The 21402-nt window shown below is 42.3% G+C and overlaps 1 protein-coding gene across 1 annotated transcript in view; it reads right to left on the bottom strand.

Annotated features, from left to right (window-relative positions):
- Positions 1-4939: 4939 nt before the first annotated feature.
- IKZF3 (IKAROS family zinc finger 3) overlaps positions 4940-21402 on the bottom strand; it is an 80223-nt gene continuing 63760 nt past the window's right edge. The window contains exons 8-9 of the mRNA XM_021704372.1: positions 17419-17535; positions 4940-5643 (exon numbers count right to left, since the gene is read on the bottom strand). Coding sequence (XP_021560047.1) covers positions 4940-5643; positions 17419-17535 — 821 coding nt within the window. The remainder of the gene's footprint in view (positions 5644-17418; positions 17536-21402) is intronic.

The following is a 21402-nucleotide window of genomic DNA, read 5'->3' on the forward strand; positions in this document are numbered from 1 at the left end:
AAGGGATGTCTGCTTTTCAAATGACCTGCTAATTCTTTGCAACCCACAGTAATTTGGTTTCTGTGAACCCACAGAAGCAGACCCATCCAAAAGGGGTTTTGTCTGCTAACCTGGAAGAGTCCTGGTATAAACGAGTCACTGGCAATGGGATAATTTTTAAGGCTGCCCCATTTTCCTAATATTTTAAAATGTTTGTTCTCAGTCTTTTTAGGAGAGGAAGAAGCAAAGCAACTTCAGAAGCTAGGCCCCACAGGCTTGCGAAGAGGTGGGTGACATTATGGGATGCTCTCCAGGCTTTCTAGAGTAGAGTCAACAGGGAGATGGACAGCAGATGGTCAAGAGACAAATGGACCATTTGAGGAGACTCTAAGTTACTCAGGGAGTTAATAATCGAGAGCTCATGAGACAGGGAGGGAGCAAAGCCATTCCTACTTCCCTGGCTGCAATGCCATGAAGTGTCTTTAGCATGAGGTTCACTTATATTGGTTCTAATTGTCAGCATATTCTTTACTTTCACACATTAAAATAACATGAAGGAAACTGTGTGCTAGAGATCAGAGGCCTCCACTGGCTACTGAATTACTGAATCATGGTCCTATTATGGCCTTTGAATATCTCCATGTCTTTAAATCCACATACAATACATAGAGTGGAAAATTTGTAACCATCCACCCCGCCCCCCCAAGTAACATCATCCCATAGACAAAATTACATAAAACCTCATAACATCCTCGGGAGGTAGATACTATGTCCTTACATTTTTTAATCAAGACATTAACATTCCATTTTCAAATGACAGCTCAGTCAACATCAATGCATATGACAGTCCAGTCTTGTAATATTCAGAGGAAACTTGCATTCAACTTTTTCAAAGTGCAAAGACCTGTTTATCATGTTGACGGCATGGTGGGGTACACGCTATCTACAGCTTGGGTAAATGGAGCTACAGTCTTAGGTTCTGAGCTCACGCAAGTCGAAAGCCTACACTTCTCTTGCAGGCTCTTCTGAGTCCACGGTCCTCATTTGCAGAACAATTCAGTCCTTTCGCTTTAGAGAACAGAATCCTTTTCCTAGGGTGGCCCGGATCTAGCCTTTGGTTTCAGGCCAAAATTGTCTTCTTTACAGGCACTTAAGTCCCAAATCCATTCTGTTTTTCTGAATTCTGCCTAAAGAGAGAGATTCTCTGATCTATACTGAGGGTAAAAAGAGCTCCCAATTCTTTAAAAGAGAAGACGTATCATTGTGTATCTCTTATTATCTTCTTCTGCATAGCCTGATGGTATTTTCTAGGACAAGATTTTCCTCACTCCACTTTCTTTTCTTGAGCTCATAAATCTCAATTCCAAGTCTTTGTGAAAGAGCTTGGCTATCTCTGAGGATTCAAATCTTGAGTGGCCTCGAGTTTCCAAATCTCCACTAGAGACCAACGGACCAGTTCTCTGTGGGGTACACTTTAAAGTTAGGACTCTAAGCATTTAACATTTCCATTACGGTCTTACTGCCTGTGCTGGGATATGTATCAGCAGTACTGCTTTTTCCTTTAAAACATGCTAAACCTCACATTTAGCAGAGGGGAAAAAGCAGAGGAGGAGAATAAGAACAGTGATACAGAGACTACTTGGAAAAACCTTATGTTGGTGTGAGATTTGTTCATAACACAGTGCTTCAACTAAGCAAAATTTTGTGCTTTTTTTCTTTGCAAAAGAAATCTGAGGTCACTTTATATCTGGGCCACTGTGAGTATGGGCCTAGCAAAATGTTAAGCGCTGCATTTAAAAGGTGAGAAATGTTGTCACTGACAAAGTCACAAGCTGAGTCAGGAACAGCTCAGAATGGGTAGTAAGGCATAAGATTAGTTAGCTTATCTGTGTCAAGGCAAGTATCTTTTAGGGAGAATGACTTAAGGAATCTAAAGGCTGGTGGATTTATCAATATCTTTTCTTCCCCTGGTGGTGGTGGTGGAGGGTAATAGGGGAGACACTTCTGTTTATTTCTCTGCCAGTAAGGAAATACCTGTGCAACAATTCAAGTGGGGTGATGAGGAACATCTGGAGAGCCAGTTCTCTTCCCTTTCCCCCTTACCCCAATTCTGTCACCTTGGCTGCAAGGGAACTTTTCGTGCGGTTGGTTGTTCCCCCGGATTGTGGCCTCCTGGGTGTGTGGTGGGAAATGACGGACAGATCAGACCTACAAGGCGCATGGCAGAGGGACTCTGAGAAAGGAAATGTGCTGTCTGAAGCTGCTGCAGGACCTCACTGTCCAACACGGTCGGATGTGAATTCTGACTCTGCCCCTCTCTCTTGGCGATTGTGCCAAGATTCTCCTTCACCCTCTCCCCTTACCCCCAGCAAGGGGAAGGGGCATTTATTGGTATAAGGGGTGCCTACAGAAGGAAATGTTTACCAGTGTGGTGGCAACCACTACATACTACCTGGTTCAACTTTACAATTTACAAATGTGGAGTTTGCACATATAAATTTCCTCTGGACTTGGTGTGCCCCAATCTAGGCCCAGAACGCTACAGTGAAAGTAGCATTTGTGAGTGGTCATCCCACTTAGAAAACTGACCTCAGAAGAATGGAAATCATTCAGAAAATCTGTTAGTCACAGGGAAAATGAAGGTCATGTCTTCAAAAAAGTCCCCAGGTCAGCGGGATGGGCCTCTTTCACTATCTTAAGGTGCAAAAGTTGGCTTCTTCAGAAAGACTTTCCCACGAATCTGTTGGAAATGCTTGCTTTCCCCTGCTTTCTCTCCAACTAATTCTCGCTTCCAGATTCTTTCTTTTGTCCCCTGAAAGTCAACAAGATGTGTGGCATTTCAAGAGTATAATAAGCAGGTCCTCTGCCACAGTGGGTGTCAGTAACCTGGTGTAGCTTGGAGTCTAGGATTACGGAAATACAGCGAAATGCTGAAGACTCTGCACTGAAATACATCTAGTCTTTTAGCCGAAATCTCAAACATGTTGGGACTGTTACCATGGAATTTCACAAAATCTTTTTTCCTGAGACAGACGCCATGCTACAAAGAAGGATAAGCCATTTGTGCAGTCTGAGGTGGAACATTTTAATTACTGGCAGCACATAAATTAGTTGAGTTTGAGTCTAATGCCTAAGCCCTTTCGAAATACCAAGGCAGATACATAAAATGTGAATCTAACAGGAATTGGGGATTCTTGACTCTGGTAGAAATGTGCACAAAACTACTCTTAATTTGTAAATAGGCTCCACGAATTTGTCCCTGGAAGCAGAATTTATTTTCGCTAACACCAGTTCTTAAAAAGGGGGGGAAAAAAAAGGCTTTGGCAAAAGCAGCTGCAGGTGCCACTTTGTGTGTACACTTTGGGGCAAGATCAAAATACCTTCCTGTTTTTTTGTTCCTCCCCACCATCCTCTTCACATTCACGACTCAGTGGTTAAAGGAAAAACTTAACACTACCATTTTCACACCAAAGAAATGTGAAACAGGTATTCATATACATATTCTCCTGCTTAATACCCATACATTAAAAGGCTTAAAAGATAACTGGGGTTACAGCGTATCACATAAATTTAAAGCTGGAAGGGACCTTAGAGAGTGTCTAAGCCCAACTCTTATTTTATGGTTGAAGAAACTCAGTTTTAAGAGTTTACTGATTCGCCCAAAGTCATATAGCTAATTAGCAGCCAATATGGAATTCACAAACAGATTTTGGGACCCCCTATTGCAGTACTAATTTTACAATTATCCCTGCGCTTTTCCTTGATAGCATGTCTCTCATAATTAACTACAAAGCTGCCCAATACATCTGCAGGACCAAGATCTGACTTTCGGGAATCTTCCTGGCCTACAGTAGCTCCACTTAAAATGGGGAGAAAAATCCACCCGGCTTGATCACGGAGAACCTGTCAGCAGAGGTGCGCCCCTCCTTAACTTCTTCAGGAAGCGCCTGTGGGGAGGGGGAGAATAGTTCACGCTTTTTTGGATTGTTTGGCTGTTTTCTGTCAAAAAAAAATCATTGGCAAGTTTGCTTTAGGCCTGTATACTAATGCTCCATGAAGGAGACCAAGAACTTTCAAGTAGCTCTCCCCGCCTCCTCCCGGCGTTAAACCATCTACCCCTCAGAGTCCAGTTCTGCCACTCTTGATCACAGGACATAGACGCCATAGCGGACAACTTTGTGGAGTTTCAATTATGGCCTATGTTTAAAACCATTAGTTCTTCTGGTATAGAATTCCTCCTATGATGATTGGTTTAACCCAAAGCAGCTTTTTAATTGATACAGGAGGGTAAAAGGGTAGAAGCAGAAGTATCATCAAATGACTTGATTTTTTTTTTTTTTCATTGTGTTGTAAGAAATGGGTCTGATGCTTGGAGACTGGAGTCTTCAGTAACTGATAACAGATACTTATTTTATGGCTGTTCTTTTCCTTCCTATTAGACTCTAATTTGGGATGAGGAGATTATATCCTAGACTTCCAGCCTGTGTTAAGTGCAGAAGGGTGTGGCTTCCCAGAGAGGTTAGCTGGTGAGCTCTTCTTCTTTGTGGAACTGGCGTATGACCAAAAGGCTTTTCCATGGATGTATCTCAGAAAGAATGTCTCATGCAGCACAACTGGGGGACTCTTTTGACTGGCAACAAACCCCAAGGACCGCTTGTTCCATTGCTGCAAAAGATAATGACCAAAGACTTCACTGGCTTTTAAATATCATAAAAATTCAAGTCCCTGATGAGAAAACAAATGTTTCACAAAAATGATAACATGATATATCTGCAAACAATTTCTGAATGAAGACAGCGTTTCCCTGTTGCCCATGTGAACATGACCCTTTGGACACTAAAAATGGTATGGAGAGGAGTTTGGAACTGAGTTTGTTCGGAGAATAACTTGTTAGGTGGGGTGTTGGTTTTTACAAATGATGTCGAATGCTCAGACGTCAATCATCTCTGGGACCAGATGTTCACTTCAGCGTGGCTCTGTGCTCCCCTCTGGCTATGTGAGACGAGAACTCATACCGATCATGGCTTCGATACCCACACATGTTACACTCAAAAGGGTCACGAAAGCCGTGGCAACCCATGTGAATAGTGAACATCACATAATCCAGGAAGAGGACTCGACAGTGGTCACACCGATACACATCCATCACCTCCCCTTCTTTGTTGATCACTTTGATGGAGTCTCTTGGACAGATGGGTGGGGGCTTGAGGAGTTCATAAGAGCGGGGGACCTCCTTCAGAAGTGGCATCCCATTGCGGGCCCTAGGGGGGACCATGTGATTTTGCTGGTAGATGTGATTCTGGCGTTCTTCATGGTTGCTATCAGTGTCCGTGGAGTCATGGCCACTATTGTTGGGGGAGAGGCCTCTTTCAGAAGGCAGGCTCTTCTCTGGCAGGTGGATATTCTTCTTTTCTAGGTCCTGGGCGGCACCATTCGGCATCTCAGCACGGGTGAGGGCTATGGGATACATGCTGCTGATAACTGGAACCATCTCTGAGGTGGGAGCAGGTGGGGTCTGGACCAAGGGGCGCAGGGCTTCGGCACCAAGATAGCTGATGGCATTATTGATGGCTTGGTCCATCATCCGGGTCTGTATTATCTCACTCTCTTTCTCGTACATATAGCTGGGATTATAGTTGATGTCAAAGCAGTGGCGCTTCTCACCTAGAACAAGTGAAAGAAACAATTACAAGAGGAAGAACACAAAGGCAGAGTTTATAAAATGATTATCCAGAGTCCTTGAAAAGGGAGGAAAGACATGCGGCCTGCTTAAGAACACCCAGCCCAGGCAGGATGATTCCATTTGGTGCTGGGGACAGTCTCAAGGGACAGTGGCTGACAGCACACATTTGGACAGTCAAAATAAATTTAGCCAGCAGGCAAAAGGGAGAGTCAGAGACATCAATGAGTTGAGGCTACAACGTGAGCTGTTTCCACTGCTCACGTCAGAGGGGAGTGCTGGAGAAAAGGAGAGAAAAAGAAGCGAGAGGACCCCAGGGCAGGGTTCGCAGGGAGCCAGGAAGCTACCACTGTGCAGGAGCATGGCCACCTCTACACTTCGACTGTCCATGGACTCTCAACACCCAATCAATTCCCAAACTGTTATTTTGCTTGTTATTCTCTGCTTGTAATACAAGGGAGCTCGGGGGACGGAAGTGCTGCAAGAAGTGGGGACTCTCAGCAACTGGCCTCTGCAACTTTTTAAACAGCTACAGAGGCAGAAAAAATAGCCCCCAAACCTCCAACTTACCACTCCTCAAACACATTGTCACCAGACTGAGATTTAAGTAAAAGAACTGCAAATGTAGAAAGTCTTAGAAAAGCTTTCTTGAAAGATCATGGTCTTTGTCCCTTTCATAAAGTATATTATTCTTTTGCTTGAAAAAATTGCATCATTGATACACATGTGATCATTAGGACCCATCCCGCATTTAACTGAAAAATTTACTTGTGGTCACCCTCTCCTACTGCTCATGTCAAACTGCTGAGAAATTCTGAAAACAGAGTTTAGCCACCTTTGGGGCGTGTGGGTGTTGTGTGTTAGAAAACAGAGGCTCTCTGGCCACAGGGAAGGCAGGAGCAGGGTCTGCAGTGATAGCAGATGTGCTTGGTGGTGAGTGGCTGGTAGAAGGAAGAGAAAGCAGGGAGGATGTGTCAAGTACTGAAAGTGAGGCTAAGGTATCGCTGATGATTTTTCATTCTGTAGACACTAGATTCTGGAGAGATTTGCTGAACCATATCCTCTCTTCTGTAACACTCCCTAGGCATGTTATGGTTCTAAAACCTGTCACTGCCATACAGTAAAGGGTCCGATAATGAAAGAACACAAGAAAACAAAAGAATTGGAAGAACTGGTTCCTGTTCTTGAGGTGTCTCCAACCTAGTGGGAGAGAAACGAGACCTGTACCCGTGGAATTGGAAAAAAATAAATGTTAGAAGTTGTGAAAGGGCTGCCCTGCTCTGTGGAGGCCTTTGATTTTATTTTATTTTTAAAGATTTTATTTATTTTGAGAGAGGGAGAGCATGTGTGCATGAAAGCGGGGAGAGGGGCAGAGGGAGAGAAAGAATCTCAAGCAGACTCCTCGCTGAGTGCGGAGACTGACAAGGGGCTCATCTCATGACCCTGGGATCATGACCTGAGCTGAAATTAAGAGTTGGAAACCCCAACCAACTGAGCCACCCAGGAGAGACCCTGATTTTATTCTAAATGCCACATTTGAGGCACTTAAGCAGGGGAGTAACATGTCTTCTGTAAAAAGAATTATAAGGCAAAGGTAAGGCAGTTTGGTGCAAACTGTATATTTAGGTGTTTTTTTGTTTGTTTTTGTTCTTTAGATTTTATGACAGAGAGAGAGAGAGAGAGCACAAGCACGGGGAAGCGGCAGGCAGAGGAAGAGGGAGAAGCAGGCTCCACCCTCAGCAGGGAGCCTGTCATGGGGTTCGATCCCAGGACCCTGGGATCGTGACCTGAGCCGAAGGCAGACGCCCAACCATCTGAGCCACCCAGGCGCCCCTGTATATTTAAGTGTTAAGGAAATGCAAAAAATTCAGGAGTACCTGGGGCAGGGAAAGCATTCGTAGAAAACAGATTTTGAGAAGGGTCTTGATGTACTGGTACAACTTAGATTTTCAGAGAGGTCGACAAGACATCCTAATTGAGGGAGGAGCATGACTGAAGGCAGAGAAGTGGGACTACGCGGGACAGGAGCAGGGAAGAGTAAGAGAGTCTGGCTGTAGCTGTATCAGGGAGTAGGAAATACAGAATTTTCAACCTTCACTTATTCCTTCACATTCTGCAATACTGACACCTCAGGGTAGTGTGGTGGTTGAGTGCATGAGTTCTTGGATCAGATGGCCTGGCTCTGACGCTGGCTCATCAGTTACTCGTTGCGTGACCTTAGGCAAGTTATTTGACATGTCTGTGACTCTGTGTCCTCATGTGTAATGGGATAATAACTGTATCTACCTCCCAGGGTCACTGGGAAGTGCTTGGAACAATGCCTGGTACATAGAAAGCACCTGGTAAATGTTAGGGTGTTTTGTTTTGTTGGAATCAGTTCACATTTTCTTTTTTTTTTTGCTAAAATGAATTTGCTTTTTTTTTTTTTTTTTTAAGTTTTTTTTTTTTTTTTTGGGGGAGAGAGCATGTGTGAGCACATGAGTGGGGGTGGGGGGTGGGGGAGCGGCAGAGGGAGAAGCAGACTTCCCACTGAGCAGGGAGCCTGATGCTGGACTTGATCCCAGGACCCTGAGATCATGACCTGAGCTGAAGGCAGATGTTTAACCAATTGAGCCACCCAGGCGCCCATGAATTTGCTTCTTAAGTAAACTTTCTATCACTAACATAAACAGAAAGCTAGACTCACCACAAATAGAAGGTAACTATGAAAAATAAAGACAAGGAAACAGAACGATTTATTTAAGTTTTGATCAGATACTGTGACTACCTGGACATAAGATCCCCTCTCTTTGTTAAAAACAGAGATTACTGGGGTGCCTGGGTGGCTCAGTCGTTAAGCGTCTGCCTTCGGCTCAGGTCATGGTCCCGGGGTCCTGGAATCGAGCCCCACATTGGGCTCCCTGCTCGACAGGAGGCCTGCTTCTCCCTCCCCCACTCCCCCTGCTTATGTTCCCTCTCTCGCTGTGTCTCTCTCTGTCAAATAAATAAATAAAATCTTAAAAAAAACAAAAACAAACAGAGATTACCAAGTGTGAGATTAATGTGGAAGAAAACTAACATCCAAATTAAGTCTAAGTCTTTTTCCTTGGTATAATCAGGAAGATTGAGAGAGAACTAAAAAACGAAATAATTTTCTTGCCCTGTGGGTTTCCTGGCATTTTGCATCCCAGATCTGGGGAGCTATTGAAAAAAGTTAACACGCGGTAGAACCAAAAGATGGCATTCTGAATGACCAACCATAAGATTTAGATTTGAATGAAGAGCAAACCGCTTCATGCCCTTGAGCAAGGGAGGCTTGTGTCAAAATGTAATTTTCAGAATATTAATGGAACAGCAAAGTGTAAGACCAGAACAGTGAGGAATTGAAGCCAGAACGACCAGCTAGAAGATCTAATTGAATAAGATGGATTTGTCCTGCATCCACACTACCTTAAGGCCAATCTGACAGTTTCTAGACAAACACCTGAGAGAAAAAATCTGCAAAGAAAAACACCCTGCCTTGGCAACTCAGTAAAAAGCAACAGAAAAGTAGACCTTTGCCAAAGTCATCAGTGGTTCTTATTTTCAACTTCCAGATTGGATATATCTTTGATAGCTGTTTGAAAGAGTGAGGCTGAGAACATGAAAGCCAGCTAAGGTCACAAATATTCATTCCCCTGAAAGTGACATAGAAATGATGAACTTTGGTTTCTTGGCCTTTTCGAGGTCATTGATGATTTTCCAGTGTGGCTGGCTATACTCCACTCTTCAAATACCAGGGGTCCCTGAGAATCTTTTTATCTTTTCATCTAACAGAGGTTCCAGAAGGTTTCCGGGGTGGGGCAGGCACATCACAAACTCTGCTTTTATCCTTTCTCCCAAGAGTTTGCTTTACTGAACTAGGCCTACAGTTTCACAGTCTCTACCACCTGCAGCACATGTCAGAAGACAGCTGAGTGCTAAAGTTGTAAGAGGCAAAACAGTAAGAGGAAAATACAGCCCTGGATGAGTGGAAATATGTGACTGAGTTCTGTGGTTAAGGCAGACCATTGTTCACTGTGAAGACAGGAGAGCCTCAGATCTTCACGTGCACGCAACCTGCAATCATCAGATCCCCTCATCTCTGAGTTACGGTAACTTCAGTAGTGCAGATGATTATCAGTCACCTGTAGACATGATGACTCAATGTGTATGAAACCCAGAAGGGGTAAGCTACAGTAATTGAAAAGCCAAGAGCTCACGTTTCTTTAGTAACACACTCATAAAAAAGGTTAGTCAAACCACAAGAGTGTAACTTCTCCCAAACCTGCACGGAGCCTCTAGTCCAGCTTGTAGTCAGAATCATACCACACCTTTGAATGATTAATGATAGCAGCTTCAGGCTGAATTAGAGGCTTCCTTCTGATGAAAGTACAACTGGCAACAGCAAGTCCTGAGTTTAGGAACCAGGACCATTCCTTACCTGTGCTTTTTTTTTTTAAAGGGCTCAATCCCTACTATCTAGGCTTTGGTAACTCTAAACTGAGCAACTGGCTGACCCGAGTTGCTGCAATATGCCGAGGGTGTATGGTTGTTGGCTTCCAAGTGCCAACCTGAAAGGACAGAATCACCGCCTAGAGCTAAAAGGGACCTTAACTGAGCACATGGATTCAGACCTCTGCCTTTGGGGCCGAGCGACAAGATCCACCACCCTGATCTCTTTACCTCTGGTTTTTATACTTCACATTACCTAGCACTGTGCCTTATATATAACACGAACAAGAATAGCTACTCTTTAGGGCGCCTGGGTGGCTCAGTTGGTTGGGCGACTGCCTTCGGCTCAGGTCATGATCCTGGAGTCCCTGGATCGAGTCCCGCATCGGGCTCCCTGCTCGGCAGGGAGTCTGCTTCTCCCTCTGACCCTCCCCCCTCTCATGTGCTCTCTCTCATTCTCTCTCTCTCAAATAAATAAATTAAAAAAAAAAAAAGAATAGCTACTATTTACTGAGCCTTTACTATATATCCAGTGCTGTCCTAGGTACTTTTTGCATATTCTCTCATTTGCCTAAGATGAATTAGCCTCTCTTAGTCCGATAAGAACCTAACCTACAAACCGGTTAACTTGCCAAGGTCACTTAGTTAATGGAGAACTAGGATGCAGTCTAAGGGCCCATATATATCTGCCTGTGTCTGAGCATTTTTTTCAAGATTTTATTTTTTATTTTATTTTTTTGGAGAGGGAAGGGAGAGGGGCACAAGGAGAGGGAGAGAGAAGATCTTAAGCACGCTCCACGCCCAGTGTGGAGCCTGACGTGGGGCTCCATCTCACAACTCTGAGATCATGACTTGAGCTAAAATCAAGAGTCAGATGCTTAACTGACTGAGCCACCCAGGCGCCCCTGTGTTTGAGCTTTAATTGCTGTCTCCTGGCTGCTACCTTGTCCATGGCTGCACAATCCCACCACTGGCAGTGATTTCAGATTCTCTGCTGGCGTGGTCCCCATAAGCAGTGGACAAGCAACTGTGCTTTGTTCCAAATGGACTAGCACCGTGCCTCAAGAAGTATCTATGATGCATGGAGTTGTTGTGGTGTTTGTAAGTTCTTAACAGAGTGCCTGGCATATGTAAGCACTCTATAAATGGTAGATCTTTATTATTATTATTATTAGCCTCACACCATGTTAGGTGCCCTGAGGAGTACAAACATAATTGCAATCCAATAGGAGATGCAGCATTTACACTACACAGCATTACACTGCATTACACTGCATTTGTAATTTCATTACAAATTGTTACCCCTAATACCATGTGGTAGAACAAAGTACAGAGTAGTCAAGAAAGTGAAGAGAGAAAAATACGGACAGCTTCTCAAATATGCCACGTAATGTGGGACAAATATTAACTTATTTTTTAAAGTCTCCTTGTAATCTGAGGTGGTGGCAGTGATGGTGGTGGAGACAGTTCTGTATATCACAAAAAACTGTCTATTAAACTCACCTTAAGTACAGGGGGAGAACAGAGCAGAGAGAGAACTCAGGAGACTATGAGAATGTAGACCATGCGTACATTTTTTTAAAAAAGATTTATTTATTGGGGCGCCTGGGTGACTCAGTTGGTTAAGGGTCTGCTTTTGGCTCAGGTCATGATCTCAGGGTCCTGGGATCGAGCCCCATGTCGGGCTCCCTGCTCAGAGCAGGGAGCCTGCTCCTCCCTCTCCCTCTGCCCCTCCCCCTGCTCTCTCTCTTAAAATAAATAAATAAAATCTTTTAAAAAATAAAAAAATAAAGGTTTATTCATTTGTTTTAGAGAGAGAGAAAAAGAGCAGGGAGGAGGGGCAGAGGGAGAAGGAGAGAGAGTCCCAAGCAGACTCCTCACTGAGCATGGAGCCCCATGCAGGGCTGGATCCCACGACCCAAGATCACCACCCAAGCTGAAACCAAGAGTTGGATGCCTAACAGGCATCCCAACCACGTGTACTTTTAAGGGCAGATGTGAAGGAGGGCATTCCAGACAGCATGGACAGAACCATTATATACAAGAGGGAAAGTACACATAGAAGTGGGAGTAGTTCACTGCGGCTGAATTAAAAGATTAGTTGGCTGAAATGATAAAATTAGAAAAGGTAACTTGGAGACAGATTGTGCAAGACTCAGAACACCTGGATAGTTCAGATTTTATTCCAATGGGAAGCCATTGAAAGGTTTTTTTGAAGGGGATGGGAATGATTTGAACTTTAGAAATATAACACATTTCCACTATTACAGGCATCATGAGGGGTGATGGGAAATATTCAGGTTTTCTTTTTAAGTTTCTTCAAGTCACTGAAATGTACTTGCTGGCTACCTTCATACCATATCCCATGTCTATTATCACTTACTCTTCCTGCAAACACATGCCCAAAAAAAGGAGTGGGGGGCCAGGCAAGGAGAGTAGATGGAATATCTGTGAGGTAATGGCTCTGATCTCAAGCTAAATGAGACTAAAGTGACTAACATTTCTTCCAGGAGGAGGAAAGTAGAAGGGAGCCACAGAATAGGCAAGAAGGGGAGCAAACACAGAGAGAGCCGTGGGGTGGGGGGTGAGGAAAACTGAGCTGGGGACCATTTTTTGTTGCTGCAGAAGACTTGTTATTTGGATGTCATCGGTCCTGACGGAGTCACCAGGGGAAGACTTCTTTTCTCAAGAAAACACACCCTGGGTGGGGAATGACTGTCCTTCTTCAGGGGCTTTTTCTTCCACCAGCTTTCACTGACTATACTCCTCCATGTCCAGAGCCCCGGTATAGCACACATGACACACTATGCTTTGGGTGACCTCCCAGGGTAGGAAGGCCCTGGACTGCAGCACATTATAGGCCTCGGTCCTGGCTCTGCTCCGTCACCCACTAGCTGCATCTCTCCATCTCTCCAATCCTCCCTCCTTCCCTGGGGAATGAACTTTGCTGGGTGTTCCTGATACCCCGTCAAGCTCTTAAAATGCTATGATTCTGTAATACTTATAGGATTATAGAGTTCAGCTCCTTGGGAAGGGGTGGGAGAAGATACTTTTTGCTGTTAGAAACGGGTATTCAAACTGCTTCCTGTCGCTCTGTTAACCAAAGCAGACGATTTCTCATTAGTTACTTCACAGGGAGAATCGATGGTGTTTGTTGAAGTGTCAAAACCTCACTAACATGTTTACCGCGGGTGAGTGAGACCTTTTTTCATGTTGTTTTCAACATGAAAACTTCCTTTAATAAAATAATACATAAAATTAAAAATAATAAGGAGATGCTATGGTAACCACTTCGGTCAGAATAACACATCTGTTTTTGGAGAAGGAATGAAAATCAAAAAGAAATATGCAGAAATGTAGTCATTTTCCTCCTCCCTCCAGGATAGAAATCTGGCCTCTATTTTGAGCCAAGTATTTGAAGATGGCCTAGTTAGAAGTCTAGTCAAACAAGTTTATAACAGGAGAATAAGATGCAGAGAAAGGAGAACTCTTAAAAGGGTTAGGTGCTAAAAGTGAGGTATCCTAGGGTGCCTGGGTGGCTCAATCATTAAGCGTCTGCCTTCAGCTCAGTTCGTGATCCCAGGGCTCCCTGCTCAGTGGGAAGCCTGCTTCTCCCTCTCCCACTCCCCTGCTTGTGTTCCCTCTCTCGCTGTCTCTCTCTCTCTGTCAAATAAATAAACAAAATTTAAAAAAATAAATAAAAAATAGAAGTGAGCCATTGTGTCCTTCGAAAAGAGAAATGAAGAATTATTTTGATGATGTAAAGACGCTGATTTCTAATGACTGCATGTCAATTTATGTCTTAAATACAGAGAATGAAACAAAATTTCTTGGAGAATTAGGAAAGAAATGATTTTATTTTTCTTCTACGGAAGCAATTTAATTTTACTTTTACTCTTCAATAGAGGCAAGTTTTTGCGTTTCTAAATGCACTTAGACTTAACCCAATCTGTCCCTCTTCCTCAGTTCATTTCTAATTTGTGAAAAATGATACCTACTGGTAATTCTCTTTAGCCTGCTGGGAAAGTAACAGGCTGACCTGATGGTGTAATTTCACCTTTACCCTCATAGTTCAAGAGGTCAGGGAAGCCAAGGTTGGTCTGAGTGCTGTGCAACTTGTCAGCAAGGATTAAAGGGAGTGACTCATTCTTCCTTCACACTTTACCCTTTGCCATTTCCCTGGCAGCTGAATCTTTTCAGAAAACGGCACCGTGGAGAGGAAATATAGGAGACAGAAGAGAAGAGGAGGGAAAACATTAGCCCCGTATGTTTTGCAGCACTTCATCCCATACACTGCAGTGTCAAAGTGTTCCTTTTCTCTCCCCAATATTACTGTTTTCTATCAGAAAGGTTGATTCCATTAAATGACTCAAGGGGTTTCCTTTATTTGAAAACGATCTCTTAAAGGAGGGTTCAGGATATAAGCTAATGCTAGAAGATTAGAACAGGGTTCAGGAACAAGAACATCATGGATATGACAGGAGTGCTGTCCCCATTTCCTGACGGGAATGAATGGATGGGTGAAAGAGCAAATGAACAAGTAGTAATGCCTTCAGTAAAATAGATGAATGTTGGGCTTAATGCAGCTGTTTTATAGATTCTCAGATTTAACCACACCTTCTTAAAAAAAAAAACAACTAAAATATATGACATGGTTCATAACATAAACACCTTGTCTGTATAACCTTGAGAAAACAGTTACCTGAATCTACACATATAGGCTTACAAACACAAAATAGTATTCATAATTGCAGCCTTTGCTAATTCATCTTGCAGACTTGTAGAATGATAGAGCTGGGAGGGACCTTCCCGATCACCTCATCACCAATTCAGTCTCCTCATTTCACAGATGAGTAAACAGAGGCCCAGAAAGGTTATGTGATTTGTCTAAACACACACGGTTAAGAAATGACTGAGCTAGAATCGGAACCTGGGTCATTCGGCTTCAAATCCAGTGTTCTTCCTACTGCGCTATACCACAATTTACCAAACAAAATTTCCCCCAGTTATTCAGGGCCCTGAAGCCCTGAAGTTGCTACCTCAGCTTAAATCAAGAGCTAACTCTACTGGGTTTCCTGATTCCAAATAGAGAGAACATGATGGTTCAGAAGATAAGAGAACTCAGCACCTATAAGCATCTCTCCTGAGTCCGGAAATGAAGGAGTAAAAATCCTTTGGTTACAAGGGTAACAAATGGAACAGATCCCTGATGCAACAAGCAGAATGGCATGGACTTGGACATAGGAAATGTATTTTTTTAAACCCATGAAAATACCAAAGCAACTTTTATTATATTAAGTAGGGTTTTAGTTCAACTATAGGTTAGGACAGCGGCACCTGGGTGGCTCAGTCGGTTAACCATCTGCCTTTGGCTCAGGTCATGATCTCAGGGTCCTGGGATGGGGCCCCACATCTCCCTCTCCCTCTCTCTCTGTCAAATAAATGGATAAATTAAAAAAAAAAACAAAAAAACAACTATAGGTGTAGGACAGCTACAAGGACCAAGCATCTTCTCTCATATGTTATTTCTCTTAGACCAAAGGGCCTTTATCATAATTGGATTGAAATTGAGTCACTTTACATTTTTTTTCTTGCCCATTTCTCCCCATGTCCCTCTCCACATCAAGTACAGCCATTTCTAGAGTCCTAACTTTCCCCAAATCTAATTACAAAGTAAATTACACTCATAGAATAAAAACCTCTACTTTCCTTTGTTCTGACTCCAGTCAGAACCTCTTCACAGAAGTGAAAATCAACTGATATATGAGCAATGTCTTAAGATCATGTCTTGGAATCACAATTGATCCACTTGATCCATTGCTCCTAAGCCCCACATGGAGGTCACTACGTGCCCCCTGACACTTCTCAGGAAGGAGAGGGAAGATGGTAATGGGTGGGGGGTGGGAGGGGTGTGTCTCTCTAAACTGAAATGCACCAACTTTATTTAGTCTGACACAATTCTTCTTTTTTTTTTTTTTAAAGATTTTATTTATTTGACAGAGAGAGACACAGCGAGAGAGGGAACACAAGCAAGGGGAGTGGGGAGAGGGAGAGACAGACTCCCAGCTAAGCAGGGAGCCTGATGTGGGGCTCTATCCCAGGACCCTGGGATCATGACCTGAGCCGAAGGCAGACACTTAACGACTGAGCCACACAGGCACCCCAGTCTGACACAATTCTTTAAGTGATTAAAAGGATACAAAAATTTTCCAGCTAAACAAAATAAAATAAATAAGGCATAAGCACTTAAATAAGCATAAAGACCAACCTAGGTAATTTTGAAATATATGAGTTCTTTCAATATGCCTCTATAATTCACATAAAATATCTGCCTGTATAAAAATTATCTAGACCAGAATAAAATTTAACCAGATTTAAAAACCAGGCAGGTACTTAATATCTGTAAAAGCTATTGAAAAGAATTAAGCACAAACGGACTGTAATAAGACATCAATAGCACCAAGGAGCTTTGGAAAAACAGATTGATAGGTTTCTAATATTCTACTGGTGTTGAGGGAGGTCTATTTTCGTGTGATAACTATTTTTGTTCAATATCACCAAATTTCAATTTATAGCAAAACTAATACATTCAATTCAGCTGCTCCCTTCACAAATACAAATCTATTTTAAATATCATGGTCACATTTATGTAAACATCTGGGAGAGTTGGACAAAACATCTCTGTCGTTCAGCAGCCCCAACACTTTAAAGAATAGGATTCTTTCTTAGCCATCTCATTCTGTTGCATTGTTTGACAACGTGAAAACCAGTAGCATAAAAATTAACTCCAGTAAGACAAATGATTGAATCCAGCTTTGTTATTTAAATCTATGTTTCCCCAACTTTCTCTCAAAGCCAATCCTCAATTAAATTCAAGAAAGTATGGCAATAAGTTTTAGAGCATGAAAAAAGTTGGGGCATGATTACGGAACCAACTTGTAAAATATAATTACAAAAGGTTACAAAAATGCTATCTCAAACATCTTACTGGTGTCAATTGCATAAACTCTCTCATGCAACATATGTCATTCAGAATAAAGAGGAAGGAACAGCATTTTTAACACCAACTCCATTTAGGAAATTGGATATCAAATACTCCCATCTTCAGGAGTTAGGATTATTCACTTAAAATATTTTATTCTATTTGCCTTAGTTATCAAAATGAAGCACAAAGAATAAAAGTGTACAATGGAAAACCAATTACCTTATTTTAACAGAAATTAAGGGCCTGTGTAATATATAAGCATTCTATGTTATCTCATTTAAACTATCTACTAACAACAGCAGGAAAAGGGTCGTAATCTTACCAATGAATTTCTGAGGCATTGAGCTTTTTCGTTTTGCCACATTGCTTGCTAATCTGTCCAGAACGAGAGCTCTTTCACTTCCCATCTCTGCTTTGATGTGTCTTGCCTCCGCACTTGCTGGTTTGGAAAAATGTAAAAAGAAGAGGGAAAAGAACACAGTGGTAAATGATGGAGAAAAAGGAAATAAAAAAAAAAGGAAAAGGAAATAAACTGGAAGGGAAAGTGTTAGAGGTCTGATGCACACTCTGTTGTTACCTGTTATTACTGCTCAGATTCTCGCTTGGGGTACCTGCTGTGGTCAGCGAAGCCAGCAGCAGGGCACGTTCAAATCTTGCAGTCTTTTGCTGAGATGGGAAAGCCCGACCCATCCCCAACCAGTATCTTCATTAGCAAGAGGAAGTATTAAATAAACAGCCTGGACGTGGTTGGTTGCAAAAAGATAGATAGATGGAGATCTTCTAACCCCCGATCAGCCTTCTTTCTGATTCTGAGTAACTGTGTGTGACACCTGCAGACTGATATAATTCTTCTTAACAACTTAAAAAAAAAAAAGTATGGTGCCCCAGATTTACTGCTCTGTTTATGTTAATAGCACTTTTGAAAATAGATACACTTACCCAGACAGCAAGAAATCTACTCAGTGATTTGTGTATTGAAATTCTGAGTGGTTTTTTTCTTTTCTTTTCTTTTTTTCCAGCATGTTCCTTTCAGTTCCTATCTTTTAAATTCTGTTTCTCTGGGCTCTGCATTATCTGTTTCATATGCTCCTCACATTTCAAAATTGTCTCAGCTAAAATTTCCCTGAGCAACACTTCTGTCTTGAAATTAAAGAGCAATTTGTATAATGCATCTTTATTATATTTCTAATGAACAATGTGAATAAAAACTGCCTAACAATATGGTCTAGTTGTTAATCCACAAATAGACCTTTAAGTGGTTTAGGCCTGTGGTTCTCAGACCTGCCTGAACATTAGAATCAATCTCTCTGCAGAGAATGTAAGAAACACCTATGCCCAGGTTCTCCTTCAGATCCTGAAATCAGGATCTCTGGTGTAGGCATCTAGGCAACAGTATTTTTAAAGCTCTCCAGATGATTTTAAAATGCAGCCAGAATTGGAAATCATTAGAATATATAAATAGTACTAACATCTAGTCAACTAAATAGTACACTAGAATAAATAGAGTATAATTTACCCTGGTACAGCAGGCAGTAGTCAATAAGAGTCCCAAGCCTAAAGTTCAAAGAGATACCAGCTGCTTATCTAAATATAAGGCTTTAAACTTGAGCACATGATGCTAGCCCAAGCTACAGATCAGCAAACTTTTCTGTTAAGGGCCAGATAGTAAATATTTTAAACTTTGTGGGACACATATAGTCTTCTGTTCCATATTCTTTGGTTTTTCCCCCAACCCACTACCCTTTAAAAATGTAAAAACCTCTTTACACAGTCTGCTGGCTACATTTGGCCCAAGGGTCACAGTTTGCTCACTCCTGTCCTACACATTCATATTGTGTTACTACAAACATTTCTCTCTGTTTTATCATAAACATTTCAGCAAGTCCAAACTAAAATGATGTATCCATACATTTCTAACATCTCCAGGGCAAAACTGTCAAGTAAGAAAACTGTCAGCGCAAGAAAACTAGAGCCAAATTAGAAAAAGGGAATTCAAAATATTAAATATGTTTCATTTTATTATTAGCATGTTTTTGTTTGTGTTGCCAGTCATTGTACAGTAAATTATAAAGCTCAAGGTTTTTAAAATTCGGGAATAAAATGAAATCTGGCTCCAAAAAGGATTAAGAGGACGATGACCATATTTACTAGACTTGGGAGTTTCTTGTCAAACTTAATTATATGCTCCAAAGAAATAAGTCCCAGCCTCCAGTTTCAGTTATTAACAATACTATTTGTGTAAACGAGAACAATAAAGGTCAGAATAGGGGGCCTGGGCAGCTTTGGGGCTGGCGGTAAAGCCCTATCACTTTGGCTGGCCGGCTGTTGCAAATAATGGGCACTTTGGCGACAGGACACTTCGCTATTGAGTGAAGTGGGTCAAACTCTGTCCAGCACAGGGATAGGTTTAAATGACCAAACAGGAAACTATTATATATATTATTTCCTTTCACACAAACCACCACCAGATGTGGCACTACCCAGAGCCCCAAGAGCAGAGAGATGAAAGACAAAGGCCTGGGATTTGAAATCAGTTCCTGAGGCTGTTACAAGGAGGCTTTTTCTTAGAATCATCTGAGAGGCAGTTAAGTGGTGCTTTGACTGGGAACAGTCATTCTGGTTTGAGCAATTTTGAGAGGATTAAATCCAGGTAACCCCCGCCCACCCCCAGTCCCTCCCCCTCAACCCTGTATTATTATCAGAAAGATTTACAGGGAAATGAGAATGAAAAACAGTCCTGTGGGAATTTTTAAGTCCATCCCCATTTTACCACTATTCATATTGGTGTCTTCAGTCACTCCTCTAATGGGTCAATCATCCCCCAGAGATCTGTCCCTTCAGCCCCAGGACTCACCCCAAGCATTATGTCACCAGCCTACTTTTCCTGTTCAGCTCTCCGCAGTCACTGTCTACATTTTACCAAGTCACTATCAATTACCACTAGCAGCTTTCTGAGGACACATACTCAATATCCTCTACATTCAGGAGGATGCTAGAGCGGGGATACATGACCTAAATAACATATTGAGGGCATGTCACTAAATGGCAACTTTCCGAGATAACATCACCTTTTATCCCTGGTTACTCACCAAGCTCGTCTTGACAGTCATTTCTAGATAAATCTTACTCTGTAAAACAGTGGCCAAATGCCTGACATTTAAAAAGATAACATTCTGAAGTGTTTGGATGGACAGATAATTGGGGGCATGGGTGGAGACTTTCCCATCTCCACAACTCTGGTTAGAGCCAACAAAATCCTCCGAGGCAAATTGAGAGGGCTTCCCCCCACCCCCACCCCTGTCCCTGGCTTGTTCACTCAAAATATCAACTCCAAGATCCCATCTGTCATTAGACATATAAACACACTGTAGAGATTAGGTTCATCTTTACCAAGTTAACCGTTTTCTAATTGGCAAGTTAGGCAAAGGCTCCAGCTTCAACAGAATGTGCTGTACTCTTTTTTTCCCCAAACTGCTGGTCTTCTGCCTTGCAGTGGTTGGACAGCTTGCTGTGTAATACCATTACATGGGCACGCTTTAAAACACAAGGAAATGCTCTGGCGTTAGAGGGTCTCTTGGGATTACAAGTTTAGGCGGTACTCTGAAAAGCAAACAAAGAGGACCACTGCCTTTCGGTCCTCTGCTTCAACTTGAAGACCCAACTGTCTATTTATATAGTCTAGACTTGTTATCTTGCCACATCATGTCTCAAAAATGTAAGTGGAGGGAAACCAGTTTGGCAAGATAGTAAGGGGACAAGATAATGGGTTTAAATGATGAAATAGGAAATCCGTTCCTGGGTGGTGTTTGGCAGTTTTAATGTTGCAAGGGGTGGGTGTGGGGAATACGGGATAGTGGCAAAGAGCAATTTACACACTTGGTTCGTAAGTGAGCCTAGGAGGAGGGCTGTAATTCTGGATCAATTCCCCTTCACGTCACTTGCCTACTACATAGTGGGCGTACCAATTTTCATTAGCAAAATGATTTTAAAGATACATTGAAGATATAAATAATAAAACTAATATGAAGTCATAATTACAGAACAGGTTTCTATCTTTCATCTCCACACAAGTCTTAATTGTCTGGTTTTCAGTTAACTATTTCCATGATGCAATTCCTATCTCAAAGTGACTGCAGATTTAACCATGTAATTGGTTGTGTTTTTGTGTTTGTTCAGAATCTTTCATTTGATCTTGAAGTGTTAAATGGAGCTCAACAGGAGGCATTGCTTCCTGTCTCTTCTCTGGTGTGGTCAGTCGGTAGCTAATGGACAGTGGAACAAAGGGGTGTTATTGTCTAACAAAAGA

This window comes from Neomonachus schauinslandi, chromosome 15 (genome assembly GCF_002201575.2).
Source record: "Neomonachus schauinslandi chromosome 15, ASM220157v2, whole genome shotgun sequence".
In the NCBI taxonomy this organism is placed as follows: Eukaryota; Metazoa; Chordata; class Mammalia; order Carnivora; family Phocidae; genus Neomonachus; species Neomonachus schauinslandi.